Source organism: Salmo salar, chromosome ssa23 (assembly GCF_905237065.1).
Source record: "Salmo salar chromosome ssa23, Ssal_v3.1, whole genome shotgun sequence".
Classification (NCBI taxonomy): Eukaryota; Metazoa; Chordata; class Actinopteri; order Salmoniformes; family Salmonidae; genus Salmo; species Salmo salar.
In genome coordinates this window covers 4,261,841-4,288,685 of record NC_059464.1, presented here as the reverse complement: position 1 = coordinate 4,288,685, position 26,845 = coordinate 4,261,841, and the positions used below count along the sequence as shown (strand labels likewise).

Genomic DNA, 26,845 nt, shown 5'->3' with positions numbered 1-26,845 from the left:
CAGGGAAATCAACCAATCATCGCTGGAGAAGGAGTTGTTGTTTCTAGTTTTCACTTTCACCATTAGCACCGCATTAATTCTTCAAACTGTGTTCCTTTCAGATATAATTAGCGTATACTTAAGATTTCTTTGTAGAAAAGAGCAGGTGGCGTAAACTTACCCGGGACTGGGTAAAAAAAAAACTAATGTTCAAGTTAACGAATTCTGCCTGCTCATCACAAGACGGTGGGGGCATGTGATATGATCAAGTTATCTAGCTAGCCTCTGGGTGTAGCTGGCTAACTTCGATACAGAAGTGAAAACAAAGCCCTGTATTATCCGGAAAGAAGCGATGTATCTACCTTGATGTACACATCGTGTTTCTCGACGTAAATTACGGGGAAAAGTGAAGATGGTTCACGTATACAACTGCCATCCCTTCGCTTCCCAGCAAATCGTGCAAGCCGAACAGGAGCCTGGGTTAGTGTGTTGTGGCGGGGGTGTCTTGTTTGTGGAATCCGCGGGAGGATGCAAGATCGAGGCATTTCAACTGGAAGCGGAGGGGTGTCCTCTTATCTGCCGCTTCGCCACCATGGGGACTGTGCAGAGCATCCTGCACAGCGAGATAGGTGTGTCACTTTCTTAATCACACTTCTCCTTTCTGTCTTTGCGCTGTTGTTTACTCACATGGTTTAGAAACCCAGAGGCGCAGCAAACAGACCAGGCCGGGGTTAAGGGTTTGAGAAGTCAATGAGTGAAACATTCTTCCTTAGTTGTTAGTTTTCTCGAAATCTAAAGGCACGACCTCGATTCGAGCCAATGTCTTAAGTAGTTGAACATGTTATTACGCCCCCCCTCCCTCATTTGTCAAAAACAACTGTTATGTCAAAGGAGTACCTTTGATTTGATGGCCTGCCCATGCGAAAAAAGATTGCAGCAGGGGCACAACTTTGGTTATAGAAGTGGGGGGACATTATTATTTTTTGTTTTTTATCCAGTTGGATAAATACTCAAAACAGCCAACCCGGCCGCTCGATAGCGTCAGCATGGTCCTAAAGCACAACGTTGCATCATTTATTATAAAACTGGTGAGGACAAAAATGCAATTTCAGAATGTGGGGGGGCATAGCCTCCCTGTCCCCAGTGAAAGTTGCGCCCCTCGAATGCAGTACAACTGCAGAACACTGTAATATAACTTTAGTTAGAGTGCAGTATAACTGCAGTATGCTGCAATTACTGCGTCCAAAATACCATAGTCTGATGCAGTTACTGCACTTTTACTGCAGTTTCAAAACAGCATTTTTTTTTGTATGGGTGCAAATGCGCCGTTCGGATCGAGACGACCTTTAGAACCGATGACGTGTTTCTACGCATGAGCTTTGCTAGCCAACGTCGCCATGACATCACCTGAAAGTTTGATCGGGGATTTCTATTGGAGAAGCAGTTTAAGCCTATTTTCATACTGTACTGTCTTTGGTAAACTGCTGAGGGAGTGAGGTGCATCAGCATGTGTGTATAGCTAGAGTTTGTAAATACAGTCAAAGAAAAAAAACAGTAGTCTAATTTGGATCCCTTGTAAAAAAGTGTCTTACATTGAAAATTAATCCAGGCTAATTTCCCACAGAATATACACAGAATATAAATGAATGAATTTGGAATATAATCATTAAATAACTCTCCACTCATGACAATCTCCTCATCCGTGTTCTCAATCCTCTCTCTGTCCTCCCTTGTCTTGCCCTCCCACCCCAGGGGACTACCTGGTGACCATCGAGGAGAAGAACAATGTCACCTACCTCCGCACCTACACCAACTGGCGCTACCAGGTGGCCGAGAAGACCCGTGTGGGTGTGCGTCTGCTGGGCCACTTCCTGCGTGGCTCATCCATGCGTGGAGCTCCCAAGGAGCAGATGGAGATCATTGAGATTCCGCTGTTTGAGCGCCCACTGTGTGTAGCGTGCTGTGGGGTGACAGGGGACCTGCTGGTGGGGTGTCCTAAGAGCCTGGTGCTGTTCAGTCTCAAGAAACAGGCCCTCAACGATAAGCTCTCCATCCTGGACTTTGAGCGTTGTCTGATCCTCCACCTCCCAGGACTGTCGCCCCAACAGGTAGGGGTTGGGATTTTGGTCATCTCATCTACCAGCCAGTTCTTTTTGTGGAGCCTGTTATATTTGGTAGCATTTAGCCTGATGAGGACGAGGTTAGGGTTTGAGAAGGTAATTCTGTAATGCAAACTTTGCATACAAAAGATTCTTTAATAGAGTATTTATTCACGTTGCCATCCCTGCCTGCAGGTGGCGATCTGTGCGGGGTACATTGCCCTGCAGGCAGACCTCGAAGTGCTGGTGGTCAAGCTGGAGAGACTTCCTGGCTCCGCCCCTACCCAGAAGTCAGCTGACAAGGAGTCCCAGGACCACTGTCTAGTCCTCAAGGATATGATCACTGGAGCAGAACACAACAATGAGATAGGTAACACGACTAGCTCTACACAGTATGTTTCATGATTAACTACTCATGGTGTGATGTGGTAATGTACAGGAACTCAAGTCCTTTTGTTCACCCGACCTAGAATACCTTACAATCAAATGCCGACGGCATTACCTCCCGAGAGAATTCTCTTCGGTTATCGTCACAGCCGTGTATATTCCCCATCAAGTCGATACCACGACGGCTCTCAAGGAACTACACTGGACTTTGTGTAAATTGGAAACTACATATCCGGAGGCTGCATTTATTGTAGCTGGGGACTTTAATAAAGTAAATCTAAAGAAAACATGCCCAAAGTTTTATCGACACATTTCCTGCGCCCCTTGTGCTTAAAAAACTCAACCATTACTACTCTCCCTTCCGGGACGGCTACAAGGCCCTCCCCCGCCCTCCCTTCAGCAAATCAGATCATGCCTCCATCCTGTCCTCCCTTCCTATAGGCAGAAACTCAAACAGGAAGTACACGTGGTAAGGGCTGTTCAACACTGGTCTAACCAATCGGAATCCATGCTTCAAGATTGTTTTGATCACCCGGACCAGGATATGATGGGTTGCCTCTGAGAATAACATTGACGTATACACTAGAGGTCGACCGATTTATGATTTTTCAACGCCGATACCAATTATTGGAGGACAAAAAAAAAGCCGATACCGATTAATCGTCTTATATTTGTAATAATGACAATTACAACAATACAGAATGAACAATGAACACTTATTTTAACTTAATATAATACATAAATAAAAAATATTTTGTCTCAAATAAGTAATGAAACATGCTCAATTTGATTAAAATGCAAAAACACAGTTTTGGAGAAGAAAGTAAAAGTGCAATACGTGCCATGTAAAAAAGCTAACTTTTAAGTTCCTTGCTCAGAACATATGAAAGCTGGTGGTTCAATATTCCAAGTTCTTCAATATTCACAGTTAAGAAGTTTTAGGTTGTAGTTATTATAGGAATTATGACGCGTCAACTATTTCTCTCTATACCATTTGTATTTCATATACCTTTGACTATTGGATGTTCTAATAGGCACTTTAGTATTGCCAGCCTAATCTCAGGAGTTGATAGGCTTCAAGTCATAAACAGAGCTGTGTCAAGCATTGCTAAGAGCTGCTGGCAAACGCAGTAAAGTTTGAATGAATGCTTACGAGCCTGCTGCTGCCTACCATCACTCAGTGAGACTGCTCTATCAAATCATAGACTTAATAATAATATAATAAACACAGAAATACAAGCCTTTGGTCATTAACATGGTCAAATCCGGAAACTATAATTTCGAAAACAAAACGTTTATTCTTTCAGTGAAATACGGAACCGTTCCGTATTTTATCGAACGGGTGGCAACCCTAAGTCTAAATATTGCTGTTACATTGCACAACCTTCAATGTTATGTCATAATTATGTAAAATTCTGTCAAATTAGTTCGCAACGAGCCAGGCGGCCCAAACTGTTGCATATACCCTGACTCTGCGTGCAATAAACGCAAGAGAAGTGACACAATTCCCCAAGTTAATATTGCCTGCTAACATTAATTTCTTTTAACTAAATATGCAGGTTTAAAGAAATATACTTCTGTGTATTGATTTTAAGAAAATCATTGACGTTTATGGTTAGGTACATTCGTGCAACGATTGTGCTTTTTTCGCGAATGTTCTTTTGTTAAATCATCACCCGTTTGGTGAAGTAGGCTGTCATTCGATGATAAATTAACAGGCACCGTATTGATTATATGCAACGCAGGACAGGCTAGTTAACCTAGTAATATCATCAACCATGTGTAGTTAACTAGTGATTATGTGAAGATTGATTGTTTTTTATAAGATAAGTTTAATGCTAGCTAGCAACTTACCTTGGCTCCTTGTTGCACTCGCGTAACAGGTGGTCAGCCTGCCACGCCGTTTCCTCGTGGAATGCAATGTAATCGGCCATAATCGGCGTCCAAAAATGGCAATTACCGATTGTTATGAAAACTTGAAATCGGCCCTAATAAATCGGCCATGCACACTTCATCAGGAAGTGAATAGGGGATGTTGTTCCCACTGTGACGATTAAAACCTATCCAAACCAAAAAACGTGAATAGATGGCAACCTTCGCGCAAAATTGAAAGCGTGAACCACCACATTTAACCACGGCAAGGTGACTGGGAATATGGTTGAGTACGAACAGTCCAGTTAATGGAATGGAACAGGAGAAACGTCAGTACAGAGACAAAGTGGAGTCACAAGTCAATGGCTCAGACACAAGATGTACAGACCCCTTGACTTTTTCCACATTTTGGTAGGTTACAGCCTTATTTTAAAATGTATAAAATAGTTTCGATTTTTTTTGCTAATAATAAAATGGAAATATAACATTTACATAGGTATTCAGACCCTTTACTCCGTACTTTGTTGAAGCACCTTTGGCAGCGATTACAGCCTCCAGTCTTCTTGGGTATGACGCTACAAGCTTGGCACACCTGTATTTGATTAAGGTGCTCATTCTAAAATTGATTAAATTAGCTTTTTTTGCTCATCAATCTACACATAATACCCCATAATGACAAAGCAAAAACTGTTTTTTGAATTTTGCAAATTAATATAAAAAACTAACAAACAGAAATACCTTATTTATATAAGTATCCAGACCCTTTGCTATGAGATTCAAAATTGAGCTCAGGTGCATCCTGTTTCCATTGATCATCCTTTAAATGTTTCTACAACTTGATTGGAGTCGACTTGTGGTAAATTCTATTGATTGGACATGATTTGGAAAGGCACACACCTGTCTATATAAGGTCCCACAGTTGACAGTGCATGTCAGAGCAAAAACCAAGCCATGAAGTTGAAGGAATTGTCCATAGAGCTGGGGAAGGGTACCTAAGGGTACCAAAACATTTCTGCAGTATTGAAGGTCCACAAGAACACATTGGCCTCCATTATTCTTAAATTAAAGATGTTTGGAACCACCAAGACTCTTCCTCGAGCTGACCGCCCGGCCAAACTAAGCAATCGGGGGAGAAGGGCCTTGGTCAGGGAGGTGACCAAGAACCTGATGGTCACTCTGACAGAGCTCTAGAGTTCCTCAGTGGAGATGGGAGAACCTTCCAGAAAGACAACCATCTCTGCATCACTCCACCAATCAGGCCTTTATGGTACAGTGGCCAGACGGAAGCCACTCCTCAGTAAAATGCACATGATAGCCTGCTTGGAGTTTGCCAAAAGGCACCTAAAGACTCTCAGACCATGAGAAACAAGATTTTCTGGTCTAATGAAACCAAGATTGAACTCTTTGGCCTGAATGCCAAGCATCACGTCTGGAGGAAACCTGGCACCATCCCTACGGTGGAGCATGGTGGTGGCAGCATCATGCTGTGGGGATGTTTTTTAGCGGCAGGTACTGGGAGACTAGTCAGGATCGAGGGAAAGATGAATAGAGCAAAGTACAGAGAGGTCTTTGATGAAAACCTGCTCCAGAGCGCTCAGTACCTCAGACTGGGGCAAAGGTTCACCTTCCAACAGGACAATGACCCTAAGCACACAGCCAAGACAACGCAGGAGTAGTTTTGGGATAAGTCTCTGAATGTCCTTCAGTGGCCCAGCCGGAGCCCGGACTTGAATCCAATCGAACATCTCTAGAGAGACCTGAAAATAAATTAAATAAATCCCCATCCAACCTGACAGAGCTTGAGAGAATCTGCGGAGAAGAATGGGAGAAATTCGTTTTTCATTTTTAAATGTAATACATTTTAGAATAAGGCTGTAATGTAACAAAATGTGCGAAAAGTAAAGGGGTCTGAATACACTGTACTACAAACTGCACTGAAAATGGTATGGTTGTATATTCTGTCTGATTGGGTTGTGTTTCTTGTCTTTGTATTCCCCAGAGGTGAGGAAAGAGGGTCTTGCTGGTCACCTTGATCAGGATGACTTCTTCATATTCCCTAAGCATCAGGAGCTGCTGGGGGACAGGGCCAAGGACTGTGGGGTCAAGGTCTCTCTGGAGTGGACAGGCATGGACAGTGAGGCCAGGGGTATCCTCACTATCACCTATATCTTATACAGGTGTGTATGTGTGGGAGCTGTTGTTGTGTTTTTTAGTTTGTATTTTTATTTAACTAGGCAAGTCCGTTAAGAACAAATTCTTATTTACAATGACGGCCTACCCCGGCCAAACCCTGACGACGCTGGACCAATTGAGCGCCGCCCTATGGGTCTCCCAATCACAGCCAGATGTGATTCAGCCTGGATTCGAACCAGGGACTGTATTGACGCCTCTTCCACTGAGATGCAGTGCCTTAGACCGCTGCGCTACTCAGGAGCCCTAGTCTCTCTCTCGCTGTCTCTCTCTGTGTGTTTGCGTGCGTGTGTGTGTGTACTAGGGGTTGGTCTCATCCTATTGGGTCTCCCCTCCAGACGTTTTGCTCCAGACTTCTTCCAAGGCTGCAGCGTGGAGGATACCCGCCTGCACTCCCTGCAGTTCCACCCTGTATTCACCAGTGAGTCATAACTTCCTTACGCTGTCCCTGCCTATGGAACTAACATGTACTGTAAATACATAGGTAGGTAGGAGGCACACATATTGTAAAGTAGGACCTATTTCTACATTCCCTCCTTCACTCCTCATCCCTTTCTTTTCTATTGGCCTTCTCACCCTGACAACCAGGTAACCAGGAAGTGTGTGCTGGAGGGGGGAGAGGGGTGGAGCCGACGTGTGTGTTCTGTTTCTTCTCACTGCCCAATACGGGCTACGTGTACAGCGTGAGGGGCGGAGTGGAGATGGTCTCAGTTTATCAGTATCCAGAGAAAGCCCAGCAGGCCGTCCTCACTGACCTCTTCCTCCACATCATCACCAAGTAAGGACAGGAGAAAGAATACGAAGTTCATGAGACTGGTATTACTGATTGATTGATTATTTGAGACTGGTCTCATCTACCTTTTCTAAACGTAATAATACCTGTGTGTTTGTTAGGAATGCTCTCCAGTGTTTCTCAGTGAGGTGTGCTGCAGTGGCAGCCAGAGCTGAGGACCCTTACATCGATACCACCATGAAGGTGAGGATCACTCCACTGCCCTTAGCTAATGGAAAACAGATCAATCCCACTTACGCCTACTGCTTAAACCTACCTCGATGCCTTAGACCTCCTCATTATTGATCTGAAGGATGCGTTGACTGTCTTCCCTTCTTGTGTGTGATTGGCTGTGCCTCGGTTGGCTGTGCTCTGATTGGCCCTGCTACACAATGAGACAGGAAGCAATTAAAGTGGATAAGAGCTTCTGCAGAACTACAGATGGATGGCTGCTTGGCTCAAGATCAGTGTGTTACATTCACAAAGATGGAGGAGCTGGAAAGGGATCAAAATGACAACCACTTACACAGTTGCAGTTTGTGTCTATACACATGTGCGTGCCAAACAGTTACACAGTGGAATCAGAGCAGCACACTCGCATATGTGCCTAAAAAAATATATGTGTGCGAACTGAAAAAGTATGTGTGCATGTGCGAGTATGAGCACATGTGCAAAGAATTGCTGCTGTAGCTATTTTCAAAGTATTTCTGACATTTTGTTTCATAGCTGGTAGCTAATCACACAAACAACTACGAAGAGTCCCATATATCCCACAGTCTCGCGCAGCAACTGTGCCTGGGGTGCTGTGCCCACCGTGAGTGAAGTGCTGAAAGATTAATTTTTAGAAGCGCACAGGCATAGAAGTTGATCGAATTTACCCGAAAGGCTACTAAAGTGTGACTTTGTGTTTCTTGACTATTTACACTGCCCTGTGACCCATATTCAAACAAAACCATTTAAGCATACCTTCAGTTTCAAGTGTAAGACCATAACATCTGCAAGAAACGGTTGACATGTAGCAGTATTAATGTGATTATTTTAATGAATCCCGAAGATACAAAAATGGTAATTACAATTTCACCAACTAAGCATAAACAACCACCAGGTAATACAAGTCTCTTAAGTGTAACTGGCTGTTGTGTTGTGTGCAGGCCTGTCCTCCCATCACCATGGAGGTGTGCGCTTTGCGGATCCAGCTGTTCATTGGTCTAAAGGCTCTGTGTCACGATCGCCACCACATCGTCCTGCTAACCGCTGCAGACGTGGAGACCAGGGAGGACACAGAGAGGGCTGCTCGCAGAAACCTGTAGGTCACACACACACAGTCAGAGACTTTTGTCATAGCTAGAGCTGCACTTCATTAGAAAGGAAATATACCTGTGCAATTGACTCAAACCAAACTAAATACTGCTTCAAAATCTGACCAATTCAAATTAAGAGAATGTTATAGATCTATGGTAAGACATTTGATCTAGGGCTGGCCGATATCATATTTTAAGGTAAACCGGTATGAATGTTTTCAATACCATCTAAACTCAGCAAAAAAAGAAACGTCCTCTGTCAACTGCGTTTATTTTCAGCAAACTTAATATGTGTAAATATTTGTATGAACATAAGATTCAACAACTGAGATAAGTTCCACAGACATGCGACTAACAGAATTGGAATAATGTGTCCCTGAACAAAGGCGGGGGGTCAAAATCAAAAGTAACAGTCAGTATCTGGTGTGACCACCAGCTGCATTATGTACTGCAGTGCATCTCCTCATGGACTGCACCAGATTTGTCAGTTATTGCTGTGAGATGTTACCCCACTCTTCCACCAAGGCACCTCCAAGTTCTCGGACATTTCTGTGGGGAATGGCCCTAGCCCTTACCCTCCGATCCAACAGGTCCCAGACGTGCTCAATGGGATTGAGATCCGGGCCCTTCGCTGGCCATGGAAGAACACTGACATTCCTGTCTTGCAGTAAATCACGCACAGAACGAGCAGTACGGCTGGTGGCATTGTCATGCTGGAGGGTCATGTCAGGATGAGCCTGCAGGAAGGGTACCACATGAGGGAGGAGGATGTCTTCCCTGTAACGCACAGCGTTGAGATTGCCTGCAATGACAACAAGCTCAGTCCGATGATGCTGTGACACACCGCCCCAGACCATGACGATCGATCCCACTCCAGAGTGCAGGCCTCGGTGTAACGCTCATTCCTTCGACAATAAACGTGAATCCGACCATCACCCCTGGTGAGACAAAACCGCGACTCGTCAGTGAAGAGCACTTTTTGCCAGTCCTGTCTGGTCCAGCGACGGTGGGTTTGTGCCCATAGGCGACGTTGTTGCCGGTGATGTCTGGTGAGGACCTGCCTTACAACAGTCCTACAAGCCATCAGTCCAGCCTCTCTCAGCATATTGCAGACAGTCTGAGCACTGATGGGGGATTGTGCGTTCCTGGTGTAATTCGGGCAGTTGTTATTGCCATCCTTATTGTGATGTTTGGATGTACCGATCCTGTGCAGGTGTTGTTACACGTGGTCTGCCACAACGAGGTCGATCAGCTGTCCATCCTACCTCCCTGTAGCGCTGTCTTTGGCATCTCACAGAATGGACTGCAATTTATTGCCCTGGCCACATCTGCAGTCCTCATGCCTCCTAGCAGCATGCCAAAGGCATGCTCACGCAGATGAGCAGGGACCCTGGGCATCTTTCTTTTGGTGTTTTTCAGATTCAGTAGAAAGGCCTCTTTAGTGTCCTAAGTTTTCATAACTGTGACCTTAATTTCCTACCGTCTGTAGGCTGTTAGTGTCTTAACGACCGTTCCACAGGTGCACGTTCGTTAATTGTTTATGGTTCATTGAACAAGCATGGGAAACGGTGTTTAAACCCTTTACAATGAAGACCTGTGAATCAATTGTGTTGTGACAAGGTAGGGTGGTATACAAAAGATAGCCCTGTTTGGTAAAAGGCCACATCCATATTATGGCAAGAACAGCTCAAATAAGCAAAGAGAAATGACAGTCCATCATTACTTTAAGACATAAAGGTCAGTCAAGGCCTAGTGAGACACCTGTCGACAACTTCCAGTGAAATTGGAGGGCGCGCAATTCAAATAAATAATCATAACAATTATGGATATTAAACATTTAGGTACATACAAGTGTCTTATATTGGTTAAAAGCTTAAATTCTTGTTCATCTAACTGCATTGTCAGATTTACAATATGCTTTACAGCGATAGCATGCCATGCAAATGTTTTAGGACGGCGCCCCATATCAAATTTTTTTCCACCGGCACAGGCTTCAAAAAATCACAAATAGCGATTAAATATTCACTTTTTGAAAATCTTCCTCTGATTTGCAACCCAAAGGGTCCCAGCTACAACATGTAGTGTCATTTTGTTAGATAAAATAATTCTTTATATCCCAAAAAGTCTGTTTAGTTGGCTCCACCGATTTGAGTAATCCACTCGTTCAACATGAAGAGAAAGGAATCCAAAAAGCTACCGCTAAACTTTGTTAAAAGAAGTCAAAATAAGTTTCTATTTAATCCTCAGGTACCCTAAAATGTAATTAAACTATAATATTTCATACGGAAAGAAGTATGTTCAATAGGAAAGCAATATTAGCAGGTGCACGTCCTCTTCATCGCACGCACACAGACTGATTTCCAACTCTGAGTCCCAGTACTAAAACTCATTATTCTTCCTCGTTTTGGAAGAAAAACTTGACACCTTGAACAAAGACTGTTGACATCTTGTGGAAGCCATAGGAATTGTAATCTGCGAGCTGGATTTGGAAATGCCCCTAGACTTTCCATTTAAAAAATTCTGATTGGATTTTCTCCTACCATATCTATTGTGTTATAGTCTCATACATTATTAACATTTCTGCAAATTTCAAAGTATTTTCTATCCAATGGTACCAATTATTTGCATATCCTGGCTTCTGTGCCTGAGTAACATGCAATTTACTTTGGGCACGTCAGTCAGGCGGAAATTCAGAAAAAAGGACCGTAGCCTGAAGTTAATTAATTAGCAAGAAATTTGTGGAGTGGTTGAAAAACGAGTTTTAATGACTCCAACCTAAGTGTATGTAAACTTCCGACTTCAACTGTAAGTATTCTGACCCTTTACTCAGTACTTTGCTGAAGCACCTTTGGCAGCGATTACAGCCTCGAGTCTTCTTGGGTATGACGCTACAAGCTTGGTGCACCTGTATTTAGGAAGTTTCTCCCATTCTTCTCTGCAGATCCTCTCAAGCTCTGTCATGTTGGATGGGGAGCGTTGCTGCACAGCTATTTACAGGTCTCTTCACAGATGTTCGATCAGGTTCAAGTCCGGGCTCTGGCTGGGCCACACAAGGACATTCATAGACTTATCCCGAAGCCAATCCTGCGTTGTATTGGCAATGTGCTTAGAGTCGTTGCCCCAGTCTGAGGTCCTGAGCGCTCTGGAGCAGGTTTCCATCAAAGATCTCTCTGTACTTTGCTTCGTTCATCTGACTAAATCCTGACTAATCTCCCAGTCCTTGCCTCTGAAAAACATCCCCACAGCATGATGCTGCCACCACCATGCTTCACCATAGGGATGGTGCCAGGTTTCCTCCAGACGTGATGCTTGGCATTCAGGCCAAAGGGTACAATCTTCGTTTCATCAGACAGAGAATCTTGTTTCTCATGGTCTCAGAGTGCTTTAGGTGCCTTTTGGCAAACTCCAACTGCGCTGTGCCTTTAACTGAGAAGTAGCTTCCGTCTTGCCTCTCTACTATAAAGGCCTGATTGGTAGAGTGCTGCAGAGATGGTTGTCCTTCTGGAATGTTCTCCTATCTCCACAGAGGAACTCTGAAGCTCTGTCATAGTGACCATTGGGTTCTTGGTCACATCCCTGACCAAGACCCTTCTCCCCCATTTGCTCAGTTTGGCTGGGCGACCAGCTCTGGAAGAGCCTTGGTGGTTCCAAACTTCTTCCATTTAAGAATGATGGAGGCCACTTTGTTCTTGGGGACGTTTAATGCTGCAGAAATGTTTTGCTACCCTTTCCCAGATCTGTGCCTCGACACAATCCTGTCTCAGAGCTTTACGGACAATTCCTTCTACCTCATGGCTTGGTTTTTGCACATGTGTCCCCCTGTAGTCCACCTAAAATGTCCCTCAAACCCCAACCCCACTAAAACAGCCCTAACATCTCCCTGTGTGGCCTGTCGCTAATGGTGTGTGGACTAAACAAAGGACATAGACATCAGTGTTATGATATCACCTACAGTGCTTTCAAAAAGTATTCAAACCCCTTGACTTATTCCACATTTTGTTGAGTTAGGGCCTGAATTCAAAATAGAGGGGGTGGGGGGGTGTCATTTCGGCAAAACCTAGGTTATGGCAAAGTGGAGTGTGTAGAAATACACCCACTAGCTCATTTATTGTACTTCTACACAATTTTAAAACTCTAAAATGCTATTTGGAGAACTTCAAAAACACAGTATCATATTAGGTTTAAAGGTCTGTGGAATGGCATGTACAATGTATTACTCAACCTCATCATACATAGCCTACATTGACTCATTTAGCCTACTGTTGGAACAGTGCAACATGAGAGAGATGCATAATACACACTATCGAGGCCGACTTCAAATACCAACATCAATGTGAAAATAACCGGAGCATAAAACAGCTAACTGTAAATGCTATCTATGCCAGATAAATCCTACAAATGCGTTGAAATAATAAGCATACATCAAAGGAATTACTTAGGCCATCAATCTGCAAAGACGCATAAAGATAAACAAACTCGACCAAGGAATGAAGAAAAATGTACCCGTTAATGTTGCACTAGTGATTCAGCACCGCTGAATGGACTGCGCCTCGGTGCAGGTAGGTATAGTGGAGCTCCGTGGGGTGTGGCTGAATGGACAGCATCTCTGTCTAGTAGCGAGCTAGTATTAGGCTATTCAGTTTGTGGGCAATTAGACATTTTCTGGCCAGAGTTGAGTAGACCACAATGCCTATATGAAAATCATAACTGGCATGCAGATCTTTAGAAATTCTAGGATCAACCAAAGTTGTACTTCATACAGTGTACTTGCACCTGAGCTCAATTTCAAGTCTCGTAGCAAAGGGTCTGAAAACGTATGTAAATAAGGTATTTCTGTTTTTATTTTTAATACATTTGCAAACATTTCTAAAAACCCGTTTCGCTTTGTCATTATGGGGTATTGTGTGTAGATTGGTGAGTATTTTTTTTAATCAATTTTAGAATAAGACTAACATAAAATATTTTTTGAATGCATAAGCTCTAATATGCATGTGGGGGTTTTGAATTAAGAATCCCCTTAGAAGGTGCTGTACGTTTTGTTGTGTTAGGCTTTGAAACAACATCAACAATGACAGTTTTTCCCACTCAGTTTCAACCTGTTGAACTTCTTTCTACAGATTGATCATCACAGTAAGATGAGTTTTAAAAGCACAGCACCACTTTGATGGTAAATGTTTCATGTGATTTTCGATTGCATTTATGTTAGAGGGACAATAGAGCGCTGAGTACCAGGCCATTGGCGACCTGATGGTTGTTAGTGAGTTGGGTACTGTCAATGCATGTCCAGAGTGCGTAGGAGTAGATTTCCATGACTCAACGGTCACATGGAATTTTACTGCAGTCCTGACTCATGAACTCCGGTGTGTCGGTAATAGGGTCTCCTCAACAGCCCTAATCAGACCCATAACACGATGCAGCAAATTAATAACTTCACAATGCTCAAAGGGATATTCAATGTCTGATTGTTTTTCTTTTTTACCCATCTACCAATTGGTGACCTTTTCGAGGCATTGGAAAACCTCTCTGGTCTTTGTGGTTAAATCTGTGTTTGAAATTCACTGCTCAACTGAGGAACCTTACAGATAATTGTATGCCGGGGTGCAGCTTTGGTTTTAGAAGTGGGGGGGACATAATATAATAGGTTATATATTAGTACCAGTCAAAAGTTTGGACACACCTACTCATTCAAGGTTTTTTCTTTATTTTTACTATTTTGTACATTGTAGAATAATAGTGAAGACATCAAAACTATGAAATAACACATATGGAATCATGTAGTAAACAAAAAATAAAGAAAAACCCTGAGTAGGTGTTCTAAAACTTTTGATCAGTATATTTTCAAATAACTTCCCTTTTTCTATCCGCAAAATGGGCGACCAAATCATCTAAAAGAAATCTGTGCGGCCCTCTGTTGAATTTTGAGATCCTGATGTGACCCTCAAGCCAAAAACTTTACCCACCCCTGCTCTAGACTCAGGCGCACTGGAATTATTAAACGTTAATGTTCATTGTACATTATGTTCCATGTACAGTTCCTTCAGAAAGTATTTACACCCCTTTACTTTTTCACATTTTGTTGTGTTACAGCCTGAATTAAAAATGGATAAAATGTTGATTTTGTGTCACTGGCCTACAAACAACCCATGATGTCAAAGTAGAATTATGTTTTTAGACATTTTTACTAATTCATAAAAAATGACAAGCTGAAATGTCTTGAGTCAATAAGTATTCAACTCCTTTGTTATGGCAACCCTAAATAAGTTCAGGAGGAAAAATGTGCTTAACAAGTCACATAAGTTGCATGGACTCACTCACTGTGTGCAATAATAGTGTTTAACATAATTTCTGAATGACTACCTCATCTGTACCCCACACATACAATCGGGCGCAACTTTCACTAGGGACATTCTTAAATTAAATTTTTGTCCCGTACCAGTCAAAAGTTTGGATACACCTACTCATTCAAGGGTTTTTCTTTATTTTTACTATTTTCTACATTGTATAATAATGATGAAGACAAACTATGTTCTAAAACTTTTGACCAGTAGTGTAGGTCTATTATAATGTCTACATACTTTGTCTAGTTTTAAAAGTTCAAGTTTGCCCTGGCATGTCCCGCACGCTGTGGTTTGTCCACCCCTGCTCTAGAGAGCATGAAGGATCCAGGGGTCGGAAGAAACAACTATATCTGATATTTTCATGAGAACTTATTTTTCAACTTTATTTATGTGATCAAGTCATGTGCAACAGGCACCACATGACCACTAGAATTAAGAAGTGATGCCAGGCGTTCACAGAAGCGAAGTAGGGCAACATGCAGGAAATTCCTATCCTCCACCAAGCTGACCCTTTCTCCAAATCAAACACACACAAATCACACACAGGAGGCTTTCATATCATATGAGAGCACTTGGCACTGTAGCCATAAGCTACTTAGGAAGGAGAAGGTAGGGGGCAGTATTTTGACGTCCGGATGCTCCCAGAAGCTAAGATATGCATATTATTAGTAAAAAAACTAAAACTGTTTGAATGATGTCTGTGAGTATAACAGAACTCATATGACAGGCAAAAACCTGAGAAAAAATCCAACCAGGAAGTGTGGAAATCTGAGGTTTGTAGTTTTTCAAGTGATTCTGTATCTAATACACAGTGTCTGTGGGGTCATTTTGCAGTTCCTAAGGCTTCCACTAGATGTCAACAGTCTTTAGGACATTGTTTCATGCTTCTACTGTGAATGGGGAGAGAATAAGAGCATATGGAGTCAGATGACTGAGAAAATGACATGAGCTCAGTGGCGCGCACTCCCGTGAGAGTTAGCTGTGTTCCTTTTCTTTTTTGAAGACAAAGGAATCGTCCGGTTGGAATATTATGGAAGATTTATGATAAAAATATCCTAAAGATTTATTCTATACATCGTTTGATGTTTCTACAAACTGCAATATAACTTTTTGGACTTTTCGTCTGAACTCACTGCGCGAGCACAGTGGATTTGGATTACCCGACTGAACGCGCGAACAAAATGGAGGTATTTGGACATAAAGGATGGACTTTATCGAAACAAATAAACATTTATTGGGGATCTGGGATTCCTGGGAGTGCATTCCGATGAAGGTCATCAAAGGTAAGTGAATATTTATAATGCTATTAATGAGTATTGTTGACTCCACAAAATGGCGGGTTTGGTTTTGTGACTGAGCGCCGTACTCAGATTATTGCAAAGTGTGCTTTCGCTGTAAAGCTTTTTTGAAATCTGACACAGCGTTTGCATTAAGGAGAAGTGTATCTATAATTCTTTGAATAACAGTTGAATATTTTATCAACGTTTATGATGAGTATTTCTGTAAATTGATGTGCTCATTCACCGGAAGTTTTGGGAGGCAAAACATTTCTGAACATTACACGCCAATGTAAAATGGGGTTTTTGGATATAAATATGAACTTTATCGAGCAAAACATACATGTATTGTGTAACATGAAGTCCTATGAGTGCCATCTGATGAAGATCATCAAAGGTTAGTAATGAATTTTAGCTGTATTTCTGTTTTTTGTGACGCCTCTCCTTGCTTGGAAAATGACTGTGGTTTTTCTTGTCTAGGTGCTGTCCTAACATAACCTAATGCTATGCTTTTGCCGTAAAGCCTTTTTGAAATCGGACAGTGTGGTTGGATTAATGAGAAGATTATCTTTAAAATGGTGTATAATACTTGTATGTGTGAGAAATTTGAATTATGAGATTTTTGTTGTTTTGAATTTGGCGCTCTGCTATTTCACTGGCTGTTGGCGAGGTGGGACGCTACCGTCCCACATACCCTAGAGAAGTTAACTGGCTAATAGTGTCCGGTCCGTCATTAGCTGTGGCTGCTAGAGGCTATACAGGACATATAGCAGATAGAACATACACGCACAATGGGTTCAGCACATGGTCTGTAGACCTTGTGTGTTAACTTGTGAAGTCATGAAGAAAAACATGCAACATGTTTGATTCACATCAACTCCAGAAACACTGTACTCAATAACTTCCACTGGTGATTGTTTTGGATTTGTAGGTAGTCATGCTCGTTAGTTCCTTATTAAACTAACCTCTAAGTTAAACTGAATATTTTATACTGGAACTGAAACTAAATGTTTGGTGGTATTTTACCTAATAGGTTTGTGCCATTCATGTGAACTCAAATTGAGCTAGAGAGTTAGCGTTCTGCATGGTCCACACCAGGGGTTTACTGTAACCTCTTGTGTTTAATGTTATTGGAGCTGAGCTGTAGTTTCTGACCTAGAAGCTGTAATATCAGCCATCTGTGGCCCAGAATGACCGGTGTTATAGAAGTGACTGGCGTTATGGAAATGAGCTGACTGTACTTCCTGCTTCCCTGACCTCTGATCCCAGGAACAGGAAGTCATCCTTCACCAAGCACCGAGATCCCATTGAGATGAGTCACGGCTGGAATTTATACGTGGTCAACACCGTCCCCCCACTCCAACTCTACAATGAGATGGTACAGCACCTCAACACCAGAACAACATGTCAACCAAAGCCTTAATGTTTACGAGACGATACTCATTTTTACCATTCATTTTTCTTTGGCTCTGTTGTGCTGAATGATGCGTTTATGCTGGTATAACCTTGCATTCAACAATTAACCTTTTCTCTGGGCTAGGTGGAGTATAGTAAGAAGTATGAGGAGACCAACCCTCTGTCTCAGAGCTGTCTGCACCTGCTCAGTGAGGCCCACCTCCTCCTGAGAGCCACGCTCCTGGACCCCCGGGTGGGAAATCCCGTGGAGCAGCCTCAGAGCAGTGACCAGAACCTAGCCCAGTCCCTGGGATATACAGCAACAGACAAAATAGGCAGCACCACTGACAGAACCACAGACAGACAGGAGCTGCAGCAGGCCTTCCAGGAGAGCTGTGCCCATTTAGGAGACTGCTTCAGTAGGTCAGTTGGTTCAGGGTCACATTAAAATCAAGGTTGATTGATATGTATTTATTTATTTATTGATACAGTATGTTAGTTGATTAATATGCTAGTTTATTGATTTATATGTTAGCTGATTGATAGATATTTTTTTTGGACTGGTTTGCCCATTTGTCAACAACTATTTTTCAAATGTGTTACTGGACACTTAATGTAAAGTGTGACTGTCTCTTCCACTGATGTGTAGGTTTGATAAGCGTGACTGCCATCTGGCCCTGCCCTACTATAAGATGTCAGGCCTGTCTGTGACAGAGGTGATCTCCAGGAACAGGTGTCTGTCCAGCAGCCCCTGTGGCTATGGGAAGGGGTTCCTCTTCTTCCTCAAACACTCACTCTATGAGGAGACCATGGAGGAGCTCTCTGAGGTAGCTACACCAGTCCTTGGAGACCTCCAGCCATTCCACATTTTTGTTAAATTCCAACACTAGCACATCTGATTCAATAGTGTTGAATGTTGATATTCAAGGGTTCTTGCCTGTGTGTGTATTGTAGGAGACGGCCAACGAGGTGCTGGATATCTTCGGTGTGGCCGAGCCGTCCCAGCTCCCCCATGTTATAGCCAGCCCCTCCATGGTCAGAGCCAGCCCTGACAGTGGCCTGGCCCACCTAGAGCGCCTGGAGTCCATCGGAGCCCCCTCTGTACCCCTCACTCTCTCCAAGGCTGCCCTTGGCCCTCCGCATTGGAGACCTGCAGCTCTACAGACAACACATGGACAGACACACAGAGGTTAGTGTGTATTGACTGTGTGTGTATTGAAATGTAGATTATATTATACTGTGATGTTTCACTGTGGATCCAAATAAAGTGGTTTAGTATGTAGATGTGGTATACGTACTACTGCGTATTTCCATGATGTGTGTACATTAAAAGGCGCAATAGGCAGAAATCGCTCCGCCATTTCCTGGTTGTTGTAATTCTAATAGTTCAAATCAAATGTTATTTGTCACATGCGCCGAATACAACAGGTATAGAACATATAGTAGACCTTACAGTGAAATGCTTACTTACAAGCCATTAACCAACAATGCAGTTTGAAGAAAATACAGGGGGGAAAAAAAGATAAGATAATAACAAATAATGAAAGAGCAGCAGTACATAACAATAGTGGGGCTATATACAAGGGGTACCAGTACAGAGTCAATGTGTGGTGGCACCGGTATTGAGGTAATATGTACATGTAAGTACAGTTATTAAAGTGTCTATGCATAGATAATAACAGAGTAGCAACACCGTAGAAGGGGGGGGGCAATGCAAATAGTGTCGTAGCCATTTGATTAGCTGTTCAGGATTCTTGGCTTGGGGGTAGAAGGTAGTTAGGAGCATCTTGGACCTAGACTTGGCGCTCCGGTACCGCTTGCCGTGCGGTAGCAGAGAGAACAGTCTATGACTAGGGTGGCTGGAGTCTTTGACAATTTTTAGGGCCTTCCTCTCACACTGCTTGGTATAGAGGTCCTGGATGGCAGGAAGCTTGGCCCCGGTGATGTACTGGGCCGTACGCACTACCCTTTGTAGTGCCTTGCGGTCGGAGGCCGAGCAATTGCCATACCAGGCAGTGATGCAACCCATCAGGATGCTCTCGATGGTGCAGCTGAAAAACCTTTTGAGGATCTGAGGACCCATGCAACATCTTTTCAGTCTCCTGAGGGAAAATAGGTTTTGTCATGCCCTCTTCACGGCTATCTTGGTGTGCTTGGACCATGTTAGTTTATTGGTGATGTGGACACCAAGGAACTTGAAGCTCTCAACCCGCTCTACTACAACCCCGTCGATGAGAATGGGGGCGTGCTCGGTCCTCCTCTTCCTGTAGTCCACAATCATCTCATTTGTCTTCATCACATTGAGAGAGAGGTTGTTGTCCTTGCACCACACGGTCAGTTCTCTGACCTCCTCCCTATAGGCTGTCTCATCGTTGTCGGTGATCAGGCCTACCACTGTTGTGTCATCAGCAAACTTAATGATGGTGTTGGAGTCGTGCCTGGCCGTGCAGTCATGAGTGAACAGGGCTGTACAGGAGGGGGCTGAGCACGCACCCCTGAGGGGCCCCCGTGTTGAGGATCAGCGTGGCGGATGTTGTTACCTATCCTTACCACCTGGGGGCGGCCCGTCAGGAAGTCCAGAATCCAGTTGCAGAGGAAGGTGTTTAGTCACAGGGTCCTTAGCTTAGTAATGAGCTTTGAGGGCACTATGGTGTTGAACGCTGAGCTTTAGTCCATGAATAGCATTCGCACATAAGTGCAATAGAGATTACATTATCTGTGGATCTGTTGGTGCGGTATACAAATTGGAGTGGGTCTAGGGTTTCTGGGATAATGGTGTTGATGTGAGCCATGACCAGCCTTTCAAAGCTTTTCATGGCTACAGATCTGAGTTCTATGGGTCGGTAGTCATTTATCCAGGTTACCTTAGTGTTCTTGGGCACAGGGACGACGATGGTCTGCTTGAAACATGTTGGTATTACAGACTCAGACAGGGTAAGGTTGAAAATGTCAGTGAAGACACTTGCCAGTTTGTCAGCACGTGCTCGCAGTACACGTCCTGGTAATCCGTCTGGCCCTGCGGCCTTATGAATGTTGACCTGTTTGAAGGTCTTAATCACATCGGCTGCGGAGAGCGTGATCACACAAGTCATCCGGAACAGCTGATGCTCTCATGCATGTTTCAGTGTTACTTGCCTCGAAGCGAGCATAGAAGTTATTTAGCTCGTCTGGTAGGCTTGTGACACTGGGAAGCTCTTCGGCTGTACTTCCCTTTGTAGTCTGTAATAATTTGCAAGCCCTGTCACATCCGACAAGCGTCGGAGCCGGTGTAGTACGATTCAATCTTAGTCCTGTATTGAAGCTTTGCCTCTTTGATGGTTCGTCGGAGGGCATAGTGGGATTTCTTATAAGCTAGCAAAGCAGTCCTGTAGATTAGCATCTGCTTCATCTGACCCCTTTTTTATAGACCAAGTCACTGGTGCTTCCTGTTTCAATTTTTGCTTGTAAGCAGGAATCAGAAGGATAGAATTATGGTCAGATTAGCCAAATGGAGGGCGAGGGAGAGCTTTGTACGTGTCTCTGTTTGTGGAGTAAAGGTGGTTTCGATTTTTTTCCCTCTGGTTGCACATTTAACATGCTGATAGAAATAAGGTAAAACTGATTTAAGTTTCTCTGCATTAAAGTCCCCGGCCACTAGGAGCGCCGCCTCAGGATGTGCGTTTTCCTGTTTGCTTATGGTGGTATACAGCTCATTGAGTGCTGTTTTTGTGCCAGCGTCGGTCTGTGGTGGTACGTAGACACCTACGAAAAAGATGAAAACTCTCTAGGTAGATAGTGTGGTCTACATCTTATGATGAGATACTCTACCTCCGGTGAGCAAAACCTCGAAGACTTCCTTAGATATTGTGCACCAGCTGTTGTTCAGATATGCATAGGCCCCCGCCCCTTGTCTTACCAGAGGCTGCTGTTCTGTCCTGCCGATGGAGTGTATAACTTGCCAGCTGTATGTTCTTAATGTCGTCGTTCAGCCACGACTCAGTGAAACATAAGAAATAACCGTTTTTAATGTCCCGTTGGTAGGATATACATGCTTTCAGATCGTCCTATTTATTTTCCAGCGATTGAACATTAGCTAGCAGGACGGAAGGCAAGGGCAGATTAGCCACTCGTCGCCTGATCCTCGCAAGGCACCCTGATCTTTTTCCACAAAATCTCAGTTTCCTTCTCCAGTGAATCACGGGGATCTGGACCTATTCGGGTGTCTGTAGTAGTATATCCCTCCCGTCCGACTCATTGAAGAAATCTTCATCCACTTTGAGGTGAGCAATCGCAGTTCTGATGTCCAGAAGCTCTTTTCGGTCATAATACACAGTAGCAGCAACATTATGTACAAAACAAGTTACGAACAACGTGAAAAAAACGAACAAATTAGCATGGTTGGTTAAGAGGTTAAGAGCCAATAAGACGGCAGCCCTCCCCTCCGGCGACATCGTAAGTTCGACTAATTCCATTTATGTGACAAAACAAGCAGTCATTGTGTAGAGAATCATTGTACCATCTAAACCGCTGTGAAATATCTTTTCCATAACCAAAAAACTAAAGTAAAAGATGCAAAAAAATGTAACTTAAGAACGGTAAGCAAAGAAATAGCACACATAAAACAGATCTACCGCTTCTTAAACTTCCTTTCAATGAGAAGGACAGATCTATAGCTCACATTTCTATGTAAATTTGGTCGGGTTGCCTCAAAAGTTACATATTGCAGCTTTAACTGTCTATGTACTATATACCTACCCAGATGCTGCAGGTATATGGGTTCGTCGAGGAGCACAAACTGCTGCTGCATGGCAGAGGGCACACGGTGGTGCCCACCGTCCTGGCACGCCACCTCAAGGACAGTCAGGAAGGTCTGCTGGTAGCAGCCATGGTGGCGCTACATGAGAATAACAAGGTCAAACTGGACGAGGCTGACCTCTTCTTCCAGGTTAGGGTTACAGTGTTTGTGTGTAAGTCATTCCCATAGGATTTCTGTAGGATTTCCTGCAGGATTCGATCCCAAGTATGATCTTTAAAAATGTTCGTGTCATTGTGAATGTATTGAAATGTGTATGTGTGTGTGTGTGTGTATGTGTGTCCTGTAGAAGCTTTGTGGGAATCTGTCGGGGCCCCAGGGAGACCCTCAGCTGCTGGTGGACTTCTGGGAGGCCCTGCTGATAGCCTCGTCACAGGAAGCTGTCATCCAGGAGCTGCTGTTCCGCCTCACCTCTGTCTACATTGACCGCGTCGCGCGCCGAGACAGCCACGGCATGAAACCACTCAAGACCTCAGACGACCTGGTGTGTTTCTGTCTCTGTAGTTTGTTGTGTTCTTGTCACTATGGCGTGATCTTCCCCAGGGTTATAGCCTAGCTAGGAGGTAGTGGAGAGGTAGTCCTACAGTAAGACTATGTATCGGTTGTGTATGTGTTGTGTAGATCAGGGGTTTTCAAACCTCCAGAACCTTCAAACCCCCCAGATATTCCATGCATTTTAACTATTTCGCAGCCAGCATACCTGATTCAATTTGTCAACTAACCATCAAGCCATTTTATAGGTGCATCAGGTGAGCTAGTTCAGGACCACAACAACATTGTTTCTGTGTTGTAGATCAACTCATGTTCTCACTATGGTGTGCCGTATCCCTGGCTCAGCATCCTGACTCCAGCTCACGTCAGTATCATTCAAGATCACCAGGAGGATCTCCAGAAACTACAGGTCAGTCTCTCTACATTGTCTATCAATTAACCAACCAATCAACATGTAAAATAAAGCTTTGTTAACCTGTTGGGTCTAGGGGGCAGCATTTGCACGTCTGGATAAAAAAAATGTACCCGATTTAATCTGGTTACTAATCCTACCCAGTAACTAGAATATGCATATACTTATTATATATGGATAGAAAACACTCTAAAGTTTCCAAAACTGTTTGAATGGTGTCTGTGAGTATAACAGAACTCATTTGGCAGGCAAAACCCTGAGACATTTTCTGACAGGAAGTGGATACCTGATGTGTTGTATTGAGTTTAAACCTATCCCATTGAAAAACACAGGGGTTTAGGAATATTTTGGCACTTCCTATTGCTTCCACTAGATGTCACCAGCCTTTACAAAGTGTTTTGAGTCTTCTGGAGGGAGATCTGACCGAACAAGAGCCATGGAACGGTGATGTCCCATTAGACACCTGGCGCGCTACTTCATGTTGGGTACCCTCGTTCCAATACGTTATAAAAGGCTATGCATTCGTCCACCTTGAATATTATTCATGTTCTGGTTAAAAAAGGCCCTAATGATTTATGCTATACAACGTTTGACATGTTTGAACGAACGGAAATATATTTTTTCCCCTCGTTCATGACGAGAAGTCCGGCTGGCTTACATCATGTGCTAACGAGACGGAGATTTTTGGACATAAATGATGAGCTTTTTTGAACAAAACTACATTCGTTATGGACCTGTGATACCTGGAAGTGACATCTGATGAAGAGAATCAAAGGTAATGGATTATTTACATAGTATTTTCGATTTTAGATCTCCCCAACATGACGTCTAGTCTGTATCGCAACGCGTATTTTTCTGGGCACAGTGCTCAGATTATTGCAAAGTGTGATTTCCCAGTAAGGTTATTTTTAAATCTGGCAAGTTGATTGCGTTCAAAAGATGTAAATCTATAATTCTTTAAATGACAATATAATATTTTACCAATGTTTTCTAATTTTAATTATTTAATTTGTGACGCTGACTTGACTGCCGGTTATTGGAGGGAAACGATTTCCTCAACATCAATGCCATAGTAAAACGCTGTTTTTGTATATAAATATGAACTTGATAGAACTAAAAATGCATGCATTGTCTAACATAATGTCCTAGGAGTGTCATCTGATGGAGATTGTAAAAGGTTAGTGTATCATTTTAGCTGGTTTTATGGTTTTGGTGACCCTGTCTTTGACTTGACAAAACATTACACACAACTCTTGTAAATGTACTGTCCTAACATACTCTAAATTTATGCTTTCGCCGTAAAACCTTTTTGAAATCGTAAAACGTGGTTAGATTAAGGAGATGTTTATCTTTCAAATGGTGTAACATAGTTGTATTTTTGAAAAATTTGAATTTTGACATTTATTTGGATTCAAATTTGCCGCTCTTGAAATGCACCTGCTGTTGATGGAGTGCACCACAGGTGGCACGCTAGCGTCCCACCTAGCCCCAAGAGGTTAAGCCTTACTTGTAAATATGTAGGATATGTAAATTCACCAATATGGTGAACAAACAATAAACCCTCAATGTCCCCTCCTCCCCAGTCCCTGCTGTGCGGTCCCACGCTGGATGTCTCGTCCATCCTGCCCCTGTTGGAGCAGCTGCCAGACAGGGACAACGAGGGGCTAAGTGTGCACTTGCTCTGTGCCACCAAGCTGGACCGCCACGAGAGCTCCATCGAGAGGCTTCTGGACCGATGTCCTCAGGCCATCATCCCCTACGCTAACCACGAGCTGCAGAATAACAAAATGGTGGGTACTGCAACGCAACCCTACTGTGAAACGCACTGCCCCAACTCCTCTGACCCTACTGCGGAACTCATAGTACTTGCACAACCTTAAGTCCTCATAACCCCTTACCGCCTTACAATCCTAAAGTCTGAACTCTAACATTTCTATAACATTTCTATATATTCATGTGATTTTGTTCAGACTCTGTGGTGGCAGAAACTGTTTCCTGAGCTGTGTGAGAGAACCAGAGCAGCAGGGGGAGAGAACACCATCTTACTGTCTGCACTCAAAGGTACACTTAGACTAGCCTGTGATTCAAGCATAGGATTTAACTCATAATGTCACCTCCTTTGCTGTAGTTAAAATGGGAAATCTGCAGTTTTGGTAAACAGCTGAGGGATGGGGCTAGAGAAATGTAACCAGTCCTAAATTAATAGACAGTGTTATGGATGCAAGGATTGACCATCCATGATATCAAAATTATAGTTTTAACAATTTTTTGAGGCTAGAGTTTTTGTTTACACACAGTGGAATAAAACAAGCGTATATTTTTGGTTTCTGATGGGGTACGACAGTTGAACTAAGATCATGAGGCATGTGTAAGTTCTATTCCTCAAGAATCAATCGGTATATCATTAATAAAAAATATGTAGAACTCGCTGATTGCCCCTTTAATATTCAGAGAGTTTGGGCCGTAACATCTGTATTTTCCCTGACAACAGAAACGCTGGTGGTGGTTGCCATGGAACTGAACCCACTGGAGTTCCTGGACCTGTTGCCTGATGACGGGACAGCACACTTCTTCCTGCCTCACCTGCTGGAGTGCAGCCAGAGAAATCTCATGACGTAAGAACCGTGTGGAACGGATATACAGTAGCTCTAAAAAAAAAAAAATGTTTTAAAAACATTTCATGGTCCACCCAAATTGTGGGACAGCTTTTGAATAAGTAGAACACAAGTGTCCATTAATCAAACATTCCAAATTGTATGCTGGTTTGAATGGGAATTTCCCTAACGATTCTAATTCAATAGAGGGTCCTAAACCATCAACCACTTAGTGTGCAGTGAGCCTCTCAAACACTAGCTACTACTGTATAGCCTAATGAAAACGGCCCACATACAACCATGTTTGTAGTCATTAGTTAAATGAGGTGCAGAGACACTGATTTTCCGACCTCACTTTTTGTCTTTCTGTTCCAAAGTATTGATGCCACGTTCCTAGTCATACCCTGCAGTGGTACTTGTACACTATGTAGACTCCCCTGATACACTGCGAGACCTTTTCTTTACGACAGAGTATTATGAACTTGATGTTAAGTTACACACTGGACTGTTCTGGCTGTTCTTCTGTTTATTGGGTGAAGAGAAAAGGTGGTTCAATAACATGGAATGAAGGAAGCTTCTCTGAAAGCTATGACCTCACTGTATAATCGTGATGTTTTGCTTGCGGCATTAATAAATGCTCTAAAAAATATTTACTTTGCATTCTTCCTTTCACCAAGTGTGATATATATATATATGTCAATGTTGGACAACAAACAAAAGGATTTTATATTTTCAAAACTGATTTTGGAGCATTGACATTAGACAAGCATCAACATTTTAGTAATTTAGCGTGACTTAGTGCATTCATGTTCTAGGTGGGACAAATATCTCACATGCATAGTAAAGACACTTTTCCTCAAAGTATCTATCAGCAAAGTCAGAGCTAGGGGGATTTTTAAAGATGCTCTTTAAAGAGGTAGGGTTTCAGGTGCGGAGCCTGAGTCT

General features: G+C 43.1%; 1 protein-coding gene across 1 annotated transcript; it reads left to right on the top strand.

Annotated features, from left to right (window-relative positions):
* On the top strand, positions 1-26,549 carry LOC106583958 (Hermansky-Pudlak syndrome 3 protein). Its single transcript, XM_014168671.2, is given in 19 exon segments — positions 1-608; positions 1,732-2,087; positions 2,274-2,448; positions 6,337-6,514; positions 6,866-6,948; positions 7,116-7,305; positions 7,422-7,503; positions 8,451-8,605; positions 17,485-17,593; positions 17,756-18,033; positions 18,260-18,437; positions 18,565-18,738; positions 18,740-18,799; positions 22,349-22,534; positions 22,692-22,886; positions 23,196-23,303; positions 24,890-25,096; positions 25,277-25,367; positions 25,798-26,549. Coding segments are annotated over 19 exon segments (3,150 nt in total). The 5' UTR covers positions 1-391; the 3' UTR covers positions 25,926-26,549.
* Positions 26,550-26,845: the final 296 nt, after the last annotated feature.